Source organism: Aspergillus karnatakaensis (assembly GCF_047715665.1).
Source record: "Aspergillus karnatakaensis strain CBS 102800 unplaced genomic scaffold BJY04scaffold_68, whole genome shotgun sequence".
In the NCBI taxonomy this organism is placed as follows: Eukaryota; Fungi; Ascomycota; class Eurotiomycetes; order Eurotiales; family Aspergillaceae; genus Aspergillus; species Aspergillus karnatakaensis.
In genome coordinates this window covers 1-19,497 of record NW_027395780.1, presented here as the reverse complement: position 1 = coordinate 19,497, position 19,497 = coordinate 1, and the positions used below count along the sequence as shown (strand labels likewise).

General features: G+C 52.3%; 10 protein-coding genes across 10 annotated transcripts; 4 read left to right on the top strand and 6 right to left on the bottom strand.

Annotated features, from left to right (window-relative positions):
• Positions 1-9: 9 nt before the first annotated feature.
• On the bottom strand, positions 10-1,305 carry BJY04DRAFT_210640 (uncharacterized protein; the record flags this gene model as incomplete). The annotated part of the gene is made up of 2 exons (XM_073714276.1): positions 10-1,209; positions 1,255-1,305. 2 exons carry the CDS (start codon positions 1,303-1,305, stop codon positions 10-12), a joined length of 1,251 nt encoding a protein of 416 aa, XP_073566145.1.
• A 365-nt stretch (positions 1,306-1,670) lies between these two features.
• On the top strand, positions 1,671-3,334 carry BJY04DRAFT_231671 (uncharacterized protein; the record flags this gene model as incomplete). The annotated part of the gene is made up of 6 exons (XM_073719595.1): positions 1,671-1,879; positions 1,972-2,187; positions 2,300-2,303; positions 2,343-2,406; positions 2,469-2,834; positions 2,913-3,334. 6 exons carry the CDS (start codon positions 1,671-1,673, stop codon positions 3,083-3,085), a joined length of 1,032 nt encoding a protein of 343 aa, XP_073566144.1. The 3' UTR covers positions 3,086-3,334.
• BJY04DRAFT_231669 (glycoside hydrolase family 43 protein) lies at positions 3,158-4,788 on the bottom strand. Its single transcript, XM_073719594.1, has 3 exons — positions 4,294-4,788; positions 4,115-4,232; positions 3,158-4,062 (listed from the first exon to the last, which is right to left on the bottom strand). The coding sequence occupies exons 1-3, from the start codon at positions 4,577-4,579 to the stop codon at positions 3,435-3,437; spliced, it is 1,032 nt and encodes a 343-aa protein (XP_073566143.1). The 5' UTR covers positions 4,580-4,788; the 3' UTR covers positions 3,158-3,434.
• A 440-nt stretch (positions 4,789-5,228) lies between these two features.
• On the bottom strand, positions 5,229-6,158 carry BJY04DRAFT_142848 (putative GPI anchored protein). The gene is made up of 3 exons (XM_073708712.1): positions 5,941-6,158; positions 5,755-5,888; positions 5,229-5,675 (listed from the first exon to the last, which is right to left on the bottom strand). Exons 1-3 carry the CDS (start codon positions 6,061-6,063, stop codon positions 5,276-5,278), a joined length of 657 nt encoding a protein of 218 aa, XP_073566142.1. The 5' UTR covers positions 6,064-6,158; the 3' UTR covers positions 5,229-5,275.
• Positions 6,159-7,314: 1,156 nt separating this feature from the next.
• On the top strand, positions 7,315-8,617 carry BJY04DRAFT_231665 (MDR family NADP-dependent oxidoreductase; the record flags this gene model as incomplete). The annotated part of the gene is made up of 5 exons (XM_073719593.1): positions 7,315-7,865; positions 7,930-8,068; positions 8,125-8,194; positions 8,253-8,307; positions 8,384-8,617. The coding sequence occupies exons 1-5, from the start codon at positions 7,344-7,346 to the stop codon at positions 8,615-8,617; spliced, it is 1,020 nt and encodes a 339-aa protein (XP_073566141.1). The 5' UTR covers positions 7,315-7,343.
• A 1,685-nt stretch (positions 8,618-10,302) lies between these two features.
• On the bottom strand, positions 10,303-12,245 carry BJY04DRAFT_231662 (permease family-domain-containing protein; the record flags this gene model as incomplete). The annotated part of the gene is made up of 4 exons (XM_073719592.1): positions 10,303-10,797; positions 10,860-11,319; positions 11,384-12,063; positions 12,111-12,245. The coding sequence occupies 4 exons, from the start codon at positions 12,243-12,245 to the stop codon at positions 10,369-10,371; spliced, it is 1,704 nt and encodes a 567-aa protein (XP_073566140.1). The 3' UTR covers positions 10,303-10,368.
• A 219-nt stretch (positions 12,246-12,464) lies between these two features.
• On the top strand, positions 12,465-14,154 carry BJY04DRAFT_200032 (amidohydrolase family protein). The gene is made up of 2 exons (XM_073712862.1): positions 12,465-12,912; positions 12,968-14,154. The coding sequence occupies exons 1-2, from the start codon at positions 12,472-12,474 to the stop codon at positions 14,036-14,038; spliced, it is 1,512 nt and encodes a 503-aa protein (XP_073566139.1). The 5' UTR covers positions 12,465-12,471; the 3' UTR covers positions 14,039-14,154.
• Positions 14,155-14,203: 49 nt separating this feature from the next.
• Positions 14,204-16,120, bottom strand: BJY04DRAFT_231661 (MDR family MFS transporter; the record flags this gene model as incomplete). Its single annotated transcript, XM_073719591.1, has 4 exons — positions 14,204-14,277; positions 14,320-15,270; positions 15,324-15,918; positions 16,094-16,120. The coding sequence occupies 4 exons, from the start codon at positions 16,118-16,120 to the stop codon at positions 14,204-14,206; spliced, it is 1,647 nt and encodes a 548-aa protein (XP_073566138.1).
• A 692-nt stretch (positions 16,121-16,812) lies between these two features.
• Positions 16,813-17,328, top strand: BJY04DRAFT_223112 (uncharacterized protein; the record flags this gene model as incomplete). Its single annotated transcript, XM_073717601.1, has 1 exon — positions 16,813-17,328. The coding sequence occupies one exon, from the start codon at positions 16,813-16,815 to the stop codon at positions 17,326-17,328; it is 516 nt and encodes a 171-aa protein (XP_073566137.1).
• Positions 17,329-17,755: 427 nt separating this feature from the next.
• Positions 17,756-19,497, bottom strand: BJY04DRAFT_200029 (uncharacterized protein). The gene has a single exon (XM_073712861.1). It carries the CDS (start codon positions 19,413-19,415, stop codon positions 17,943-17,945), a length of 1,473 nt encoding a protein of 490 aa, XP_073566136.1. The 5' UTR covers positions 19,416-19,497; the 3' UTR covers positions 17,756-17,942.

Sequence of the window (19,497 nt, the reverse complement as noted above, 5' to 3'; positions counted from 1 at the left end):
ATGACAACATCAAGCGACCGTTGCTTGCCGTTTCTGCCAGTCGAGCGCACCACTATAAGAACAATTGTAGTCCATGAACTCGGCTGGATTCATGTTTACCTTTCGATCCCCAGCAGCAGTTGCCGGCTTTGCAGCGTCTCGACTATAGGCCTGTATCGTGGATGCTCGGTCATACCTGCAGCTAAAGATTGCTTGGTTTACTCGAGTCACGGTCTCCAGTGAAGCAACCGTGCTCGCTTTCTCGAAACCGTCGAAGAAGGCGCCGAGTGCTTCCGCATCCTCAATTGCCTGACTGGCGCCCTGGCCCTGTGTCGGTAGCATAGCATGAGCGGCGTCACCGATCAGAATTGCTCGACCCTGATACCACGTCTTCAACGAATCTAGGTCGCGGAGCTGCCACAATCCGAGAGCCGACCCTTTCGCTAGGAGGAGTGGTTTCGTCGCCCACGTGGGGAAGTCTGCAAATGTCGCCATCATCTTGTCATGGTCTCCATTTGTTGTCCAGCTAGTGTTTGCCGAGTCTTCGTTCATGTTCTCGTCTGGGACGAGGGCGACAACACTGTATATTGTGCCATTCCTGGCCGGCCCCATGATTAGCCGCCTGTCGTGGCCGATCACCATCGTCGTGCAGCCTTTGCGAGGGTCAATGACTTTAGCAAAGTCAGGTTCTCTCTCAAGAATCTCGGTAGAAACCATCATTCTGTAGGCCGATAGTCCAGTTGGCTGCGCTGCAACCTGCTCCCCGAGAACCGCATTGCGAACGACACTCTTGATGCCGTCTGCGCCGATAATCAAATCCGCCGACAACACTTCTCCACTCGTGAGCGTGACAGTTCCCTTTTCAGGATCGCAGCTAGCGACCCTACTTGATGTCCGAAGTGTCGCACCCCGACCGGGAAAATCCGGTGATGTCGCGCGCTCCTTCAACGTCTGGTGCAGATCCGCGCGGTGATACATCATTCGCTCCGCGCCATACTTATCTTTCGTCAACAGTGGGATCCGCAACTGTCTTTCTTCGTCGAGGTTGTAGATCTCAAAGGCCTGGTCGACCATGGATCCTCGCTCTTTGAGCTTGGATGCAAGTCCCCATTGCTGCTCGACAATCTTGGATGCGTTTGGTTGAAGGGATATTGTTGCGCCGATTTCTTGTGCTATGGATGATTGTTCCAGGATTGTGATTTTTCGATCATCTTTTCGAAGCGAAACCGCCTGTGCTCGTTAGCTGGTGCGCTTTGACTCCGCAAGAGAGCTTACAGCGGCGAGTCCTCCAATTCCGGCCCCGACGATTATAATTTTGAGTCCCATATTGAAGATACCTACTGCTGTCGCTTTTACAACTGATCTCTCAGATAGAAAGCCTTAAGGTCACAGCAAGTGGGGCCGAAAAGATGGATGGACGGAGCTGTCAACTGCCGTGCAAGCTCGCCGCGCGGGGCCTCCTCGGGGGCCTCCTCGGGGCCTCTCGGCCGCCCCCGAAACACGCTCCTCACCCACCGGCCCCGAAGTCTCGGGGCACCAGCTCATCCCCAACACACAATAGTTGCCAGGGAGCAACTTGTACATCACATAAAACTCACAAATCAAACTCGGTCAAGACACGTCCCAAGTCGAACCTCATCACGTTTTCTCCACTCCACAGCTGCAGCCCAAGTTCGAATAGCTCAAGAAAAATGTCCACCACAACAACCGAAGTCAACCCCAGCCTGACCGTGTCCGGAACACAGCTCAAGGGCCGCATGGCTCTTGATGGCGCTCCGAAAAACTACGGTGATTTCCGTGACGCACTCAACCGTGATGGCTATGCCGTCGTCAAGGGTGCGATCCCGCTTGATCGCGCGAAGAAATATGCTGATGAGTACTATTCTTATCTTGAGGGCTTGTGCGTCAACCTCTCTGGCTGCCTTGCTATTGCTGTCTCTTTATCCCCAAGCCGTTCGCCTGATATGTATGGACTAACGGGTACCATGGTAGCGGCCTCGGCTATAACCGCAACGATCCTTCCACGATCAAACCGGCCAACCTACCCGTCATCAATGAAAAGGGCATGATCCTAGCCTACGGCGTGACACACGAAAAATGGGTGTGGGACATCCGTGGCGAGCCAGGTGTCATTGATGCGTTTGCAAAGGTATACGATGACGAAGACTTGATTGTCTCCTTCGATGTGGTGAATGTGCAGTTTGCAAAGTATGTCATCTCCTTTCCTGTTGGCATTCCCGACGCGCATCATAGTTGTCTCGTGGTAGCGATTGAGATGGATACTAACATACTGCTATTATCAGTCGCAAGGATATGCCAGAGAAGTATGTGCCTTGTTCCTTCACGCCACTGCAGTATCTCAGCTAACACCATGCAGCAAGCCCTGGCCCCACCAAGACCAAGACCCATCCAAGCCCGGATTCCGCTGTACGCCTCCCTTCTCCCTCCTCCCAGCGTACCACTCAACTAACCCTAAACTCCCTGACTAGGTCTGCAAGGCCTCGTAAACCTCAACCCCGCCGGCCCCACCGACGGCGGGCTCATCGTCTGCCCAGGCGGGCACATCCTCTCCGAGCAATTCCACCGCGAGATGGCCAACGAGCCACGCATCCCCGCCTGGACACCCGAATGGTTCGGCTTCACAGACCACGGCATGAAATGGCTATCCGACCACGGATTGAAATGGCACAAAGTCTGCGCGGAGCCAGGGGATTTGATCGTATGGGATAGCCGCACGCCGCACTATAACCTACCCCCGAAGGGGGAACAGGATCGGTTGGCGATTTATACTTGCTACATGCCGGTTAAAGAGGCGAGTCAGGAGGATTTGGTCAGGAAGAGGGGGGCTTTTGAGAGTATGTATCCCTGGCCCTTTTTGTTCGGCGAGCTAGGTCTGGTTAAGAACGTTCCAACTAAGTGTTTTTGTGGTACAGAGCGACTCGGGACGACACACTGGCCGAACGCGGTGCATGTTGCGGGGTCGAATGTTGCGACGAGGGATGGGGAGCCGTGCCCGAAGAGCCGGGATAGGCCGGTGCAGGAGCCTGTGCTGAATGAGCGGACGTTTAAGCTGACTGGGATTCCGTATATCAGGCAGGAGGTTTGAGTTGGATGGATGATTCGTAGGCAGAGGGCTCGGAGTACTAGGATAGTATTCTTAGCACAATTCCCAGTTACAAAGGATGCAGTCATAGTTTGATTCGATACCTCAATCTAAACCAACCCCGCATTCTTCAGACAAAATCCCTGTTCTGCAACGGAGGACACTGCGGAGTTCCCCACAGCCCTACCCCGGTGTCTTTCCCTGGACGGAAAATCCCCGATGGAGTCCACGCGGGAGATTGACTTCATTTTTCCGTCCCTCGCTTGCCAAGAAGCAGTCAAAACAGCATTCATACTCCGCAGCTGTAGAAGGAAACCAGCCTAAATCATACCATACACAGTATTCCAAAAGCTTAAGACCCATACCTTCCAACAACAGCGCCATACTCGCTTTCAGTCAACGGAATAACATTCCCATGCTTCAACCCCGTCGGCAACCCCACAGCCTGCAAATCCAACTCCTCCCACACCCCGGAGAGCACATCATCCGTCACAAACGGCACATACTGCTCATAGTTATCCATCAGCAGATAATACCGTCCGGGGACATTAACATCTGGGAAAGCAGCAGGACCCTCAAAGACACTCGTCGCAATATACCCACTATTCTCCGGAGAAGGCGAGCGCGTCCATTGTCCAGACAGGCCAGTGGTGGAGACTTCCTGGTAAACGTGCAGCGGGAGTTCGTCTTTGAGGAAGCGGATGTATGTCCCTTCCTCTCCATCTCCAGTAAGCTGTAAGAACTCCTGGTCGATGAGTGGAATTTCCTCCTCATCAAGGGCGAGGTAGTCTGCGGCCGGAGCAAAGGATTTGAAATCGGTTGTTGTGGTGTAGCGGATTCGGTCGAGGGTTGCGGTTCCGGAGTGCGTGGGGTCGGAGTCGGAGTATAGCCGCGAGGCCCAGAAGAGGTAGTAGGTTGATTCTGTGGCGTTGTAGACGACGGAGGGGGCCCAGGCCATGCCGGCGGTTGGGTCTTCGATGCTGTGGTTGTTAGTGGCTGTACGGCATGTTCAAATAGGGGGGAGGGGCTTACGTGGAGAGAGTAGGTTCTGACCAGTCGATTAGGTTCTCGGACCGCCAGATTGTCAGGCCCCGGCTGCCGCGGCGGGTTGCTTCGTCCCAGGAGAAGCCGGGGGCGTTGATGTCGAGGTCTGGTAAGAGTTATTTATGAGCATATACTGATGCCAGACTGTGAGAGGATTGTGTTTGTACCAGTGGCAATGACGAAGAACTCGGACCGAGCGTCGTTGGTTGTAAGGAAGATATCCCTCACGGCACGCGTGCCGACTGTTGATCCCAGGACGGGATTACCTCCATTTAGTGGGGTGAAGGCCAGTGGGTTTTCTGCGTCGGACAGATACCAGAAGACCCGGGGGTCTACATCGGTGAAGGTGGAAAGAAGATACCCGACGTAGGGTTCATCCTGACGAGGGAGGACAGCTGCAGCTGCGAGTGTCAGGAGGGATGTGGTTGATAGAAGGGAAGATAGAAGACGCATGGTGGCAAAATTGGATAGGGGAATACTACGCCAGTGTGCGCTTGCTAGTGCCTACGCAGCTGGGGAGGCAAGCCGGCATATATAGTTTCTCCTGCAGAAACAGCTTAAATACTGGAGTACTAAGTGTCTTCAATGACGCTGCCTATGATGTCGATCACTTCCCCACACCCCCTCCACCGGAGATATTGTCCCTCTCGACTGACGTGATCTCCGGCGGAGCAGATCGGCTAAATACCTGTTCAGGTGTCTAGGTACAGCAGCTGTGGAAGTTCATCGTGATCGTAGGACGTACCTGCCACTTTCACTCTACGCCGCTAGTCGCACCTGCCCTTGTAGAGCACGCCAGGTATATGGAAGGAGCGATGGACCTGTTGGTCCAGTAACGGCGGTCGCACCTTCCTTTTCTTTAACGACCATGAATGCGGAAGTCACGGCCGACAGCAGAGTCGATGTCGCCTAGGAAACAATGGTTGCGCCTGCCATACCAATCTGCCTCGGTCGTGCCTGCCAAATGGACACCTAAGCTGCTATCGCGCCTTCCGCGTTGGTATAGAATGAGTTATGCAAGGAACAGCCTCTATATTTCGGATCGCACTGGGTAATCCTGTCTATATCCAGATTCTGTACAGATTCTTCGATCAATGATCAAGAAATCAACATAGATTATGGTACATATATCGACAACATCGACAGCAATCAAAGAGCAAGACCTAACCCCACAGCGACAGCGACTGCAGCGAACACCGCGCTAGCAGTACCAGTCAACCGAACAGCAGCACCGGTAGGCGTCGCATCCTCGGCATCGCCAGTCTCCGTCTCCGTCGCGCTTTCAGTCTCAGAGGCAGTTTGCGACGCCGTCTCAGAAGCCTGAGCAGCAGAGCTAGTCTGAGTCGATTCCGCGACAGAATCGGTAGACTCAGCAGTAGACGTTGCGGTAGGCTCGGCGTCTGTAATTGACCCCGCAGTAATCGTGACAGGCTGGTAGTCTACGGTCGTGGTAGTCGTCTCGACACCAGGGAAGTTGGCGTCGGGGCCGCCGGCGCTCTCGGTGCAGATGGCGTCTGTGCCTTTGATTGAGCATTGGGCGGTGTATACACTGTTGGGTAATATATTAGTTTGCTCGCTCGGGATAGATCGGAATTGAAGTGGGAAAGACAAGAGTGGGAAATACATACAACGATGGAGCGTCGTCGAAGATCCAGCTTGTCACGTCTTTGCGCGCGATGAGGGTCATGCCGGGTCCCATGCCGCATTCGTCGCCGGGGGTGCCAGGGGTGCAGTTGATGAGGTAGGTCGTTGCAGTGGCGTCCTGCATAATGTCAGTGCGTTCTGGACAGGTGGTTGCGATAGATATCACTTACGTTTCCAACAATCGAGGCAGCGAGCGGCTGGGGATCAGAGCCGTACATGAACATGGAGGTGACGGTGCTCTCGGCGTAAGCCAGGGAGGCCATTGCGGGCAGAAGGAGTGACTTGGAGAGCATGTTAACAGTGAATAAGAAATGATCAACGAGTGGACGGGTTAATATCGAGAATATCAGACAAAAAGAATAAGAAATTTGCGATCTGGAGATCTTTCTTCGGGGTCCATCAGGGGTAAATAAAAGGATTGTAGCCAGGGTCTAGAATCTGCAGACCGAACGCCTCCCACGCGATCTGAGAATAGCGGCGGATGATTGGACAATCCGCCAGGGTTGTTTCGCCGCATCGTCCGCTGGTTTTGCAAGCGGTTTGCTCCGACCGGAGTTCATGCCTGAGGCTGCTGTGGCGCTGGATCAGTCCCTCAGATCATGTACCGAATCCAAGCGTAACACCTGCACAGGGGCTTGATACAGACAATCTTGTAGTAGTCCAAATGACCTCTTGCACTTAGTTCTTTGCAATGAAGCTTATTCGGGTCATCAGTGTGCGTTATCACATATATTATTGCACGCCTGTTATGGACCAGATCAGTGGTGTTGCAGGCTAACTGATCGAATTAACAAGTTAAAACAACGAAATACGGCTTGTCTATATAATTCAATAACCTCTACTCTTTGAAGAGGCCAATATCCCTTACTAGTGCTTTATTGTTCTTATCTTCGTTACAAAATCCTGGCACTCCAAAATGTTGGTATGATGCAATCGCTCATCGTGGTAGAGGTTGCAGGCTAGTCTCTGAGTCTTATGCATATGCAAGATCACGGTCTTAGGGTTAAGCAGAATATAATATCTAGATAGACTTTTGAGACAGGGCTACCAACATAGGTAGGTAGACCGAGAGAGGCAGCAGCCGGGCTGCAAATGCTTTACAAGCAACCGGATGATGACAAGATACGAATTAGTCAGGTCTGTGCAGGGTCCCTTTTCGTATTCATTCAGACCTGGATCGTTGATTCAATGCAGGTGGCTACGTGCGTATACAGCGCGGTCATGACTCGAGGCTGACGGGCCAAGTGGGATGCCAGGCGGGATGCCGGCAGGAGGCGGTTCTGATAGGACAAGCAGCCCTAAGCAAAGATCCCCTTGGCAACTTTTCGCGAGGCCAAGCTTTGTACTCAACTCCGGCCAAGCCGTTGATTGGGATTATCAACCCAGACTGACAAACATTTGGATGGTTTGCTTCTCTATTGATCAGCGCCGGACAGGTTTGCAGTACCCCCGTTGCCGAGTCAAGTGGAAGTATATAAAGCCCCTTGCTGACCAACCATCCCTGATTGAATCCATTCCATGCTCAGTACCTCATTCCCATCACCATTCTATTCCACTACTCCAAATACTCATCATGCCCTCCTCAACCCGCCAATGGGTTCTGAACACCCAACCCACCACCCTCCCCTCCCTCACCGGCCCCTCGCCCACCTTCACCCTAACCACCAACTCTCTCCCAACCATAACTCCAACCCAAGCCTTGATAAAACCCACCCTCTTCTCCAACGACCCGGCTCAACGCCTCTGGATCCCCCCTCTGGCGAAAGGCGAGCCGCTCGCCTCCATGGCGCTCGCCGAAGTCATCGAGTCCGGATCCCCGTCTGACCTCCCCGTCGGCTCGATCGTCTTCGGCAGAACAACGTGGTCCGAGTACGCCGTGCACGAGATCGCAGAGCTGCGCGTGGTGAAGCCACTCGAGGGCTTGAGTCTCGGCCACTACCACGGTGCGCTGGGGTGGTCCGGGCTAACGGCGTACTATGGGCTTATCGACAAGGCGAAGGCGGGGAAGGAGGATACGGTTGTGATTAGTGGGGCGGCGGGCGCGGTGGGGAGTATTGCGGTGCAGATTGCCAGGGGGATTTTGGGTGCTAAGAGGGTTTGTTTATCAGTTTCCGTGTCTGCTCTTGGTGTGCGGAAGGCTGATATCTGGTTGTTTCTAGGTTATTGGGATTGCTGGGAGCGATGAGAAGTGTCGCTGGGTTGAGAAGTTGGGGGCGGATGTTTGCATCAACTATAAGAAGGATGGCTTTGAGCAGGATTTGGTGAGGGAGACGGAGGGGGGTGTTGATGTGTTCTTTGGTATTGTTGTCACACTCTTCGGAGAAATGGTCTCGGGTCACTAACTGTGGAGGTAGATAATGTTGGAGGATCACTCATGGAGCTCATGATCCCTCGTATGAAGACGTTTGGACGGATTGCTCTCTGGTATGTTTCTGACCCCTAAACGTCTCAATAAACGGTGCTAACATACCTCGATTCGTAGCGGCGCAATCGGTGATTACAACCGTGCAGAGCCGCATGGGATCAGAAATATATTCGTGAGTTGACTGCCACCCTTTAGAAATTTTCGAAAATCAAACAACATGCTGATTAGATCGCGTTGTGGCGGTACAGAGGATTGTTCCGGAGGGTGTCACCATCTACGGCTTCAGCGTGCTGCACTATCTAGACAAAACTGACGAGGTGATGGACTTCCTGGTCCAGGCTTGGAAAGATGGGAAGATTGTTCTCGACGACTCGTTGGAGACACTGGTGGAAGCGAAGTTCGAAGAGGTTCCCGCTATCTGGATGAGGCTGTTTGAGGGAAGAAATACAGGGAAGTTGGTGACTAGAATATTTGAATACTAGTGTTTATGTTTAACTAGTAAATCTGGTGGGGTGCGGAGCTTGAAAACCTGGGATCCACGTTCGCAATTTCTGCAAGCTATGGAGGATACTCCCGAAGACTGGATTTTGATAACCAAGCTTGTCTGGCGGTGTAGAATTGTAGATCGGACAGCGAGTGGAGATGATTGGCTGTGTGATAAAAGATCTCTACTTGAGCCCTGGCGTATGTACGTCGCCTTGAAGCTTGGACCAATCAAAGGACTTGTTGGGACTTTTAGTGCCCATTTCTCCCCATTTCTCCCCGTTTTAGCGTGAGTCGGAGTGAGAGCCGGAGACCCCCGATTTACCTACCCGGGGATGCTCCAGGTCCAGCGGAATTCTCGTAGAAGAGTGAATGTAGGCTCAATTGCCCTGAAGATTAAGTAGTAAGCAACTCAGAGCATATAAGAGCCAGCATACTCTCAGTAATTCTCGCACTTTTGTCTCCAACTAACTCAAGCTAGAGCGATCTTGCGCAGCCTTCTGCCACATTCCAATCGTCTTTCATCTTTAAAACTCAGTTTTTCGTACCATCAACTCCATTATGACCTTGGACACATACGACCTGAGCTGCTATATCGAGGATACCGCAGCAGAAGAGGACTGGGCTAGAAATACGGAATTACTGCAAGTCCCTGAACATCTCATGGTGGAGGGCTATTTCATACCCCCCCAGGCACCCGACTTCGACTTGGCTGCACCGCAGAGTAACCCTACGTTCTGTTCTCCCGTCCACGACACACTGTTGCCAAGCTATTCACATTGGAGTTCATCCCAAATAGCGCCTGTGTATACAAATACAGCAAATCACCAACTCGACAACCCTGCGCTCCATTCAAACCTCAACAGTAGTCAAGCCTTGCCCAGCCCAGACCATGATATTCGTTCGCAACATCCATATACACAAAGCACGAACAGCGCCAGTGGCACAGATACCACACAACTAATTGAAGCAACTAAACTCCACTCAGTGTAAGCACCCCCATCCCAAAGTATAAAGTCAAGAGACACGTACCAAGTAACAAAACAGCTCACAGGCACAACCCCGCGAAATAATTCGATGCGGATGGAAAGACTGCCCATACACGGGGATTTTCTCTCGGGTAGCAGAATTGCGGCGCCATGTTGAGAACAACCATATCTCACCAAATGCCCACAAATGTTCTGCGCCTGGGTGCACGAAGACTTGTAATAGGAAGGATAATCTTGCGGAGCATGTTCGTCGAAAACACCAGGATCGGGACCGGATGGAACAGAGGGCTTCTAGGGCAGGGGATGAAATGCAAGACTGTCTTTTCTAGCCACCTGCATGTAAGTTTCACTACCGCTTTGTGTGGTTTGCTATTTGGTATGAAGTGTATGTCGGCAGCTTGGATGCTTGAAGATGTGAGTGACTACAGGAGTTTGATGTCTGTGTAACCTGTTGAAGAATATTTGGGTTAGTGTAGTGGGTTGTTAAGCGTGGGAATAGATATAGGCTGGACGTAGAACGTGATAAGATTAGTATCGTGGACTGTGACGAGTTGTCTCATGATACTGGGCAGATGCCTATCTACGATATCTTTAATCAGTCTAGTTGCAAATGGTTTTAGGTAGGTCATAGGTATGCACAATCACTCAAATATCTGGTATTCCTTAAAGGCGCTGCCTCAAAGAAGCAGAAACTTGCTTGTTTAATGAAAGACGGAGAACAGCATATTGAAGGCATCTCCAGGCCCCGAAGTACACAAACCCTAACCAGCAGTCGGCAACCCCCCTTCCCCTCCAATATTCTTCTCCTTCTCGTCACTCAAAATCAAGTTCAAAAACACACCCACAACAGCCGCAATAATAAACGGCGTCTCAACAATCAGATTAACGCCCTGCAAGAACCCCTGCAGATTCACATTACCACCCTCATACGCCAGCACCTTACTAAACCAGGTCGGCGAAACAATGTCCATAAACCCAATCCCCAACGCCGCTGTTAGGATGAACCGATTCCGACGCGTAAAGTCCACCAATGCCAGAACGCGAACACCAGCGACGGCGATCGTGGAGTAGAGGAAGACCTGCATCCCGCCAAGAACAGAGGGCGGCATGGACCCGAAGACAGCGCCGAATTTACCCAGGATTCCCATGAGGATTAGGATGGCGGAGGCGCACCAGCCTGCTCGGCGGCTCTACATGTCTCATCAGATTAGTACTTATTTCATAGAGATGAAATGATAAGGGGAAAACGTACAGCACACCCCGTCAACGAAATCACCCCATTATTCCCCGCCTGGCTCACCATCGGCAGACTCGTCCCCAACGCACTAATCAAACTCCCAATCCCATCACACAGAATCCCACCTTGAATCCGACTCTGGAATTCCTTCCCCTCAATCTCGACTCTCGAGATCTCAGCCGTAGCAAGAATATCAGGCATGCAGCTGACCGCTTCAACAACGAATAGTATCAGTAAAGGGAGGACGAGGGCGCCGTCAACAGAGAGGCTGAATGTATGGACCCAGAGGAATGTGCCGAGTGGTGCAGCGTCGATCTGATCTCTGGACCAGTAGCCCGTTGCGCCGGAGATGGTGCATCCGACTGCGAGGCCGAGGATAACGGAGGCGGATTTCATGAGTGGGGAGCCGATGAATTCAATAAGGATTATGGTTATAAAGACGCTGAAGCCGAGGCCGATCAGTTTGGGGTCGCCCCTGGGTGTGTTAGTTTCTGTTTTGTCCACCTGTTGAAAATACGTAGAGAGAGAAGGCTGCAAACCATGGTAGGGGCTTTGGGGCCGAGATATCAGGACAAAGTTCATAGAATCCTGCTCCACCGTTGCAGTTGCTTGAACCGCCCCAGTTCTGCATTCCGTTGCCGATAAGGTATACACCGATCAGCAGGAGTAGACTACCAGTGACGATCTTTGGGAAGATGCGATCTAGGATCCGTGGTGGGACGAGCGACATTGCGATTTGTACCCAGACGGTACAGAGCATTGTGCCTAGCATGGCGCCCCAGGCTTCTGGGCAGGGAAGGCGGCCGCCGTCGGAGTCGGTGGGACATGTGCCCATGGTATAGCGGCGCTCAGTATAGTTGAATGCGACAGCGAGAATGTCGAACGTTGGTGCGACTACTGACAGCAATCCAGTTCCGATGTATAGCGGAGTCCGAGTGATGTGGAGGCGTGTGACCTGCAGGGCTGTGGCGATTCCTGTGGTGATGAACGCTGCGGACACGAGATACTGCGTTTGGTCGGAGTTCAGATAGAAAGCACCGCCTGCTATTGCGAGAGGTGGCGATACGACAGAGCCGATCATGGTCAACGCGTGCTGTAGCCCAAGGAGTAGGGTGAGCAGGATGGGGACTTCATCGTTGAGGCCATAGAAGGGAGGCTCGACGCCTTTGTATTTGCGATTCAGGGGCCAGATGTTCGGTGTGATGAGATACAGATAGTCCTTTGATTGTAAGCAGTGTAATGAGATGTAAAGGAGTGGAAACATACGTAGTCTCCAATCCAGCCCTGGCGACTGGTCCAGTACTGCCTCCATCCCTCCCATCTTGAGGCTGGAGCAACCTCGCCTTCCTCCGACGGTGGGATATACAGTTCAGCGTCCGGTATAATAGACTTGGTCTCCATTCTGACGAAAGTATTATTCGTCACTTCTCAGTCGAGATGTCATTTCTTTTATGCCCATCAGTTGGAGCAACAGAGTGATAGGGGCGATAGGGGGCCTGATAAGGCTCGGCCGAACCTCCACCCCGCGGGGGATTCCGCCGTCTGATACAAACTGGAGGCCTTATTAGCTGCATAAAACCCCAGGTATCACGTCTGGTCGGCCTAATACCCTTTGGCCTTTGCAAATATGACAACCATATTCAACCACGCCACGATCATCACGGTAAACCCCGCTCGCGAAGTCATCCGTGACGGACACCTGATAGTCCGCGGCGACAGAATTGCAGCTATCGGCAAGGGACAACCTCCAGATCTTGGCCTCGATGCTGAAGTTCTGGACTGTACGGGTCAAATTATAATACCCGGCCTGATTAACATCCATGCTCACCTCGTCCAATCGTTGCTCCGCGGCCTCGCCGAAGACCTGCCGCTGCATAACTGGCTTTGCGACGCCATATGGCCACTAGAATCTAGCTATGAAGGCCAGGATGGCTACCATGCGGCACGCCTGACAATAGCCGAGATGCTGAAGACCGGAACGACGACATTCCTCGACCCGATGGTGACATATCGAGCGGGGTGGGATCAGGTCTGTGATGCTGTGGGGGAGATGGGGATTCGCGGTTGTCTGGTATGTTTGCCTTTATTCCAATCAGAACGCGAATCGGAGCTGATGTATGGACCAGGGCAAATTGGTCAAGTTTCCAGAAACAAACCGGCAACTCTCTATCACCGATCCGCGCGACCAGGATCTCATCAACATGTCCGTCTCCACACTTGTTGATCGCCATCAGGAAGATCACAAGAAGTACGATGGTCGTCTGCACGTCTGGGCTGCAGCAGGAACACCGCGCGGCGCACCAGCATCTCTATATCGTGAGCTAGGCGAGACATGCGCAACCCATGGCATATCGATCACCATGCACTGCGTCGAAGCGCCACGCGACAGGGAGATTTACCATGATGTATACGGCTGCAGCGCAATGGAGTTTATCCGCGACACGAAGCTTTGCGGGCAACCGACCACAACCCCAGATAGCTCTAACGGCATTGAGAAGCAGTCGAAAACACATAACCTAGTCCTAGCGCACATGGTCAACTTGGATACAGAAATCGATCTACCGCTTCTCGCATCAACAAGAACAGCAGTTGCACATAACCCTACATCGAACCTTAAGCTCGCTTCTGGCGTTGCGCCTATCCCGGAGCTGTTGAAGACCACGTCCCCTAGACCAATCACCGTTGGTTTGGGCACTGATGGTGCACCCTGCTCAAATCACTATGACATGATCCAGGAGATGCATCTTGCGTCTATCCTCCACAAAGGCGTAAACAACGACGCGTCGCTTGTTCCGGCTGAAGTAGCGCTTGAGGGAGCTACTATCAACGGTGCAATCGCCTTAGGGCTTGACGGAGAGATTGGAAGCCTGGAGGTGGGTAAGAAGGCAGACCTCGTCGTGCTGGATCCGTATGGACGTGGTGGTATGGGCGCTGGACCGTGGGATTGGTGTCAGGAGGGAGGAGTAACTGCTGCAACAACTGTTGTTCATGGATGTACGGGGCGTGATGTGAGCCTCGTTATGGTGGATGGAAAGATTCTGGTTCGCGATGGGGTGCTGGAAGATGGTGGGAGAGAGAAAGAGATGGAGATCATTCGACATGCGCAAGTAGCCGCACGCGAGATTCGGGAACGATGTAAGGCAAAAGGAAATAATATCAAGGGTGGGTTGAAAGCTGGATGGGTGACTGTCTAGTGGTGGTATTGAACATATACTTAAATTGGCTGCTATATTACAGTCTTCTGTATAGGGAAACAGCGACCTGCAATACCATGCGGTTCATATGACTTTCGACCACCCTCTCTATATTTCAACAAGCTGGCGGCTGTTCACCAGGAGAGCACCGCCCTCGTGCTACTTTCAGCGTTCAACATCATCAGCAACATTAACAGCTGCTGTACCCTGTTTACGTTCGGAACCTTCATCCTCCTTCCCTATAGAACAATCCCCATCCTCAATTTCCTCTTCATCCCCACTCTGCGCCCCAGGACTCAAACTCCTTCCCCTAATCACAAAAGAAGAAAACCACATAACCCCACATACAGCCGTATAAAACACCCACATGTTTCTTAGGCCTTCCATGAACACGCCCCTTTCCTCATCACCTAAATCAACCATACCACCATGGCTACTGCCCGTAGCCGCAGACCCCTGCAGCACAACTCCACCCAGCACAAGACTCGAGCTCGTCGCCAAATTCTTCAAGAACGCCAACGCGGCATTCCCACTAGCCACATCCCTCTCCTCCAACTGCGCTTGAAAGGCAATCATCGGCGCTTGAAAGAGCGGGCCGGCACCGATCCCCGCAACAAGTTGGTAGACCACTATCTTGGCCAGGTTGAGGGTTTGCGAGAAGGAGATGAACAGTCCTGTCCCTGTAAGCATTATCGCTCCGGAGATCCAGATAAGAGGTCTGTATGATCCTGTTCTCTTAACGTAGAGACCTGAGGCAAGTGTTGCGGCGGATAAAGGGAGGACGAGAGCGAAGAGGTACAATCCGGACTGGATTGGGCGGACGCCGAGGAGGGATTGGAAGTAGAGGGGGTTGAAGTATGTATATGGGATGAATGTGAAGTTGTGGAGTGTTGCAGTGAGTAATGGCGGGATTGTGCGTTTTGTGAAGAGTGTTTTGATTGGGAGAATTGGGGACTTCGCCCAGCGGATCTCGTAGGTGATAAAGAGGGCTAGGATTGAGAGACCGCCGAGGAGGAGACCAAGGGTGTGTGCTGAGGACCAGGGGTGGGATGCTGAGGAGCCGCTTTCGAGGCCGTAGAGGAAGAGAACTGTTCCTGCTATTATGAGGGTTGAGCCGAGGAAGTCGAAGGTGCGGAGGGTTGCGGGGGTTGTGAGGATTGGGGGTTTGGGGAGGCGCATGCAGAAGAGCAGTAGGATGAAAGAGAGGCCGTCGAAGGGGAGGTTTATGTAGACTGTTCGCATTCATTGTTAGTATCGCAGAATCGAAAGGGGTAGGGCTACGTACAACACCACCTCCAGCCCACGGTCTCGGTAAAGACACCCCCCAGGATGGGTCCGACGCCACTCGCAACCGCCCATCCAATTCCCGTCAGCGCATAGTATTTTGCCCTTACGCGTAACTCAAACAGGTCGGAGATGATGATCGTGACCATAACAATGATTCCTCCCCCTCCGATTCCTTGCACGACTCGACCGCCAATAAGCATCATTGGCGAAATACTCAATGCGCAAACTAGACTTCCAATCATAAACACAGCATTGGTTACCATGAGGACTATCTTTCGTCCCCAAATGTCAGATATTCGCGCCCAGAGAGGGGTCGTCGAGGTGCTGGCTAGCGTGTACGCGCTTCCGACCCAGGTGTACTGGGAGGTTGTGGCGGAGAGACTGGAAGCGATTATCGGAAGGGCCGGGGCGACAATTGTTACGTCGAGGGCGGAGAGAAACAGGGTTAAGTAGAGTGAGATTATGACGGGGTGGTGTTGGAATCTGTCCCCCCATGCTTTCTTCGTTGATGGTGACGGTGGTGAATTTAGAGTAGGGCCGCGAGGCAGCTGGGTGTCCGTAGTGGACATGGCTAGGACTGGGAGATTTTTCCACTGGTGAGCGTTAATTATAAGGGTAGAGTCCCTGGATTGTTTTGGGATACATTATCACCAGCAAGACTTGGCTGTAACGTGCTTGCTGGCCACTTTAACATTCTTATGTTAGCCGTAGTTCGAAATGGTATTTCCCGGCTGTCAACGCTTGATAATTCTGAGAGTCATACATTACTATTCCTTTCTGTCCTCCAGGCAACATAAAAAAAAAATACACTACACAACTCGGCGGGTCCCGAGATGACAGCCCCGAACTGTGGGCACCACGCCTCGGGTCCAATCGGAGGCTAACATGTCTTGGGTAGGGCCATTTATATCTGGGATCTGAAATAATTCTAGGGGTATTGGATTGGAAATCCAAGTTGCCAGGCGTCCCATTGATGTCTATTGTACAAGTATGTAAGATAGTCTGTCGTCCTCTCAAGAACCCTCTTGCTCTTGACACGACAAGACGTCTCATCTATCCTAGCAGATATAGCAGAACGCAACCGGCCAGTTCGATCGGTTTTGCTAACATTGTATGTCACTAGGATATAAGTAATGGCGGAAACTTGGAGACCTTCTTAGGGAACTACAAGTGCTCTTGCTCGTACATCATGGTCGTGCGCAGGATGAAAGCGCTTTGAAAATACGGGGTATGCTTAACGAATTCGATCACTGAGCCAAGGCTTACATCTTGTCCAAGCAGGACGAGTACGTTGTTGCATTATACATGGTCGGACTGACGCGGCGCAGCCTCTCACCATCCAGACTCTGGTCACCTCAGGCTGTACTAATTGAGATGAGGCAAGGATACGACCAGGTACGGTAACGTGAGCGCCTACCCCCCTTGCCTTGCATTCACAACTTTCTCCTCCTCTCCTCGCAGTATCATCAGTAGTTTGTGCATTGATAATGGAGAGCCGGAGGCGAAAGAATCGGGAGGCCTTTCTCGAGGAAACTATTGACAGCAGAAAGGAAGCACGCAGCACGCTTGACAAGCTGCCACTAAACCCAGACCTATGCGCCACTTGCCAAACCATCAACTTCAACGCTCTCCTCCTCGACACCAGCGGAAGCTCACTGCATCGGTTCAAGCATGAGACCATATATCTCGGTACACTGGGAGATATATGCCACCAAGTGCTGAAAGGATGTGCATTCTGTGCTGATAGCGCGTTTCTAATGGTACATGAGGCCGTACACGATGCGCTGTCGACTCGGTCGCCATCAGTATCGGAACCTAGCATGGAACCCGTTTTTGTCGCATTGGTCGTCCAAAACAACCGATTCTCCTACCCGAGCGTGGCGGTGTCGCATTGCTCTAAGGGATTCTATCTGGGAATTGACATACGGTTTGAGAGGATCCGCCGCAATTCGCCTCTGCTCTGGGGTCACTGGTTCGGGGGAACTACGACCATTATTTGGTAACCTGTGAGCAGCAGATTTATCTGTTCAATCATCCGCTATCTGTGTACAAGTCTCTTAAGCCGCGAGTTGACCGGAAGCTGTACCGGAGTTGGTTTGATATGTGCTGTAGTCAGCATGAGGCCTGTCGCCAAAGTCCGGACAGCAAAATGTCGGAGTCATCAAGCCAAAGGTCTTATTAAAGGCGCCGGAACCGTCAAAACCTATTGGTTTGAAGGAGGGTGTCTGCATCCCCATCTATGCACAAAGTCTTTTATTTGGTTGGCCATCATTTCAGGCAGCTTGGAATTCATTCAACTCTGAAGGCGCGAAGGCGAGATCAAATAACGTTTAAGATACTGCCCATAAGCTGTACCATTCGGCTTGAAAATTATGGCTATAGCCAGAACTAAATATAATACTTTTCCGCCAACTAGGGCAGAAGACGGGGGCTGCGCCCTGATGGTTGGCTTGAACATCACGCTCAAGCTTCACCCTCAGTGAACACCAAGGCAAGGGAAACAATACAACACGTGAGGTAGGTGTAGGTAAATGCGCGCTATCGCAAGTTTAATTGACTGCTATCGGCATGTCCGTGTAGATACATCTGATGGTAGAACTCTATCTCAACACACGAGTCACTTTATCCTGTTACTGTGATAAGCCTTCATCTCGAAATAGCGTTGCATCCACTTCTGGCTGCGGGGCATGAGTGCCCACGCAACCATCAGCTCCTCCTCCTCTGGTGTCAGATCCAACCAAACATACAAGTCTCGGCGACGCTCCGGTACTTTATTCAGTGCAGTCTTATGTAAGACCACTGCTTTCTCCAAGTCGGCCGATGGGCTTTCCCCAAATGGCCCTCGCTGCGGCGAGCCACCCTCCTCCTTAGTCCTGACGATTGTTGCCTGTGGCTGCTCTATTTCTCTTTTGGGACTCGGCTCCCATTCACTGTACTCGGCTGGGTATGTTGACACACTGGCCATGAGCCTCGACGTCACTCGGAATCTCGGCGCCTCAGCATTATCGGTGTGAGGTTTACAGCAAGGAAATCTGTTCCTGATGGTGCGCGCGATCAGGGAGTCGGCACAGCCAACCCTGTATGCCGTTAGAACAGTTGCGATGATAATAAGTGCCACGGAGAATATTTGCGTGTAGAAGGCTGCCATGCCAATGCTGATGACATGCACCGCGAACGCGATCCAACCGATTGATCTGTACGCAAGGTACACATTGGGTTTCTGAATAGCGGGCCTTGTGGTGAACGCCGGCCTGATCAGAAAACCTGGCGCGCGGACGGTGACGATCTTGGAATCGTCCGTAACAACGAGAACTGTGACTTGCTTTTCCCCGTCCTTCTTCTGGGCTTTCGAATCGCGAGGTAGCGGGGAGGGAGATGGGGGTAGGCAGGGCGGCTGTTCGTCTTGAACTCCTTCTTTCCGCGTTTCGCTCTGTTTCTTGCCCTGTTTGTTGGTAGCCTCTTCCTCCTCCGCCTGCGCGATGTTTGCGTCAATCCCGGCTTGATTCTGTCCGACCAGCAGGCATCTCACAACAACCGAGACTAACATACTGACCACGTTGGCGAATCCCCACCAATCACCGGTCAGCAAACTCAGGGCAATCAGAAATCCGTGCACCGGCACAGCAATGAGAAGCCCCCACACATGATAGGGTCTCCACGGCGGGCTAGCGCTGTCGCCGTCGACAAGACTCCAAGTGACTATACTGCGAACCTGCTTCAAGTCCTGTGCGCGCAGCCAGCGCGAGAACCACCCGGCGAGCTCCGTAGTCATAATCCCCGCGGAGATGTTGTACATTGTGAACCCGGGAGTCTTTTCGACAAATCGATTGCCGGCGATGGTGAACGCCCCGAGCAAGGGGAGGTAGTCAAAGTACGCACTTGGCATCAGTCGGCCAATGCTCCGGTCCATCTCCTCTGCTCCCAACAGAGTGACGAGTCCCAGGGCGTCGATTCGCACGCCCATATCGTGCGCCCAGGAATCAAGCCCCTCCTTCCAGGGGTACATGTTGGTGCGTGTTCGAGGTGTTTTTCTCCCTTCTTCGTTTCTCCAGAGAAATGGGCTTCGTTTTAGTGTGAGGGAGGGACACATGTTTGCTTTATCTCCAGGGCGCTAGAAAAGTTAAAGAGCTGGGTGCTGGTCTGCTGAACACGTCTCAAACATGCCTCACTCC

Excerpts from the sequence above, each read along its gene's own strand:
- BJY04DRAFT_231669 (XM_073719594.1), bottom strand. The coding sequence starts at position 4,579 with ATGCGTCTTCTATCTTCCCTTCTATCAACCACATCCCTCCTGACACTC. Across the intron at positions 4,233-4,293 it reads GTTCTTCGTCATTGCCACTG|ACCTCGACATCAACGCCCCC; the intron begins GTACAAACACAA and ends AACTCTTACCAG. Across the intron at positions 4,063-4,114 it reads TCAGAACCTACTCTCTCCAC|CATCGAAGACCCAACCGCCG; the intron begins GTAAGCCCCTCC and ends TAACAACCACAG.
- BJY04DRAFT_142848 (XM_073708712.1), bottom strand. The coding sequence starts at position 6,063 with ATGCTCTCCAAGTCACTCCTTCTGCCCGCAATGGCCTCCCTGGCTTAC. Across the intron at positions 5,889-5,940 it reads CTGCCTCGATTGTTGGAAAC|GACGCCACTGCAACGACCTA; the intron begins GTAAGTGATATC and ends GACATTATGCAG. Across the intron at positions 5,676-5,754 it reads TTCGACGACGCTCCATCGTT|TGTATACACCGCCCAATGCT; the intron begins GTATGTATTTCC and ends ATTACCCAACAG.
- BJY04DRAFT_200032 (XM_073712862.1), top strand. The coding sequence starts at position 12,472 with ATGACAACCATATTCAACCACGCCACGATCATCACGGTAAACCCCGCT. Across the intron at positions 12,913-12,967 it reads AGATGGGGATTCGCGGTTGT|CAGGGCAAATTGGTCAAGTT; the intron begins CTGGTATGTTTG and ends TGATGTATGGAC.
- BJY04DRAFT_200029 (XM_073712861.1), bottom strand. The coding sequence starts at position 19,415 with ATGTGTCCCTCCCTCACACTAAAACGAAGCCCATTTCTCTGGAGAAAC.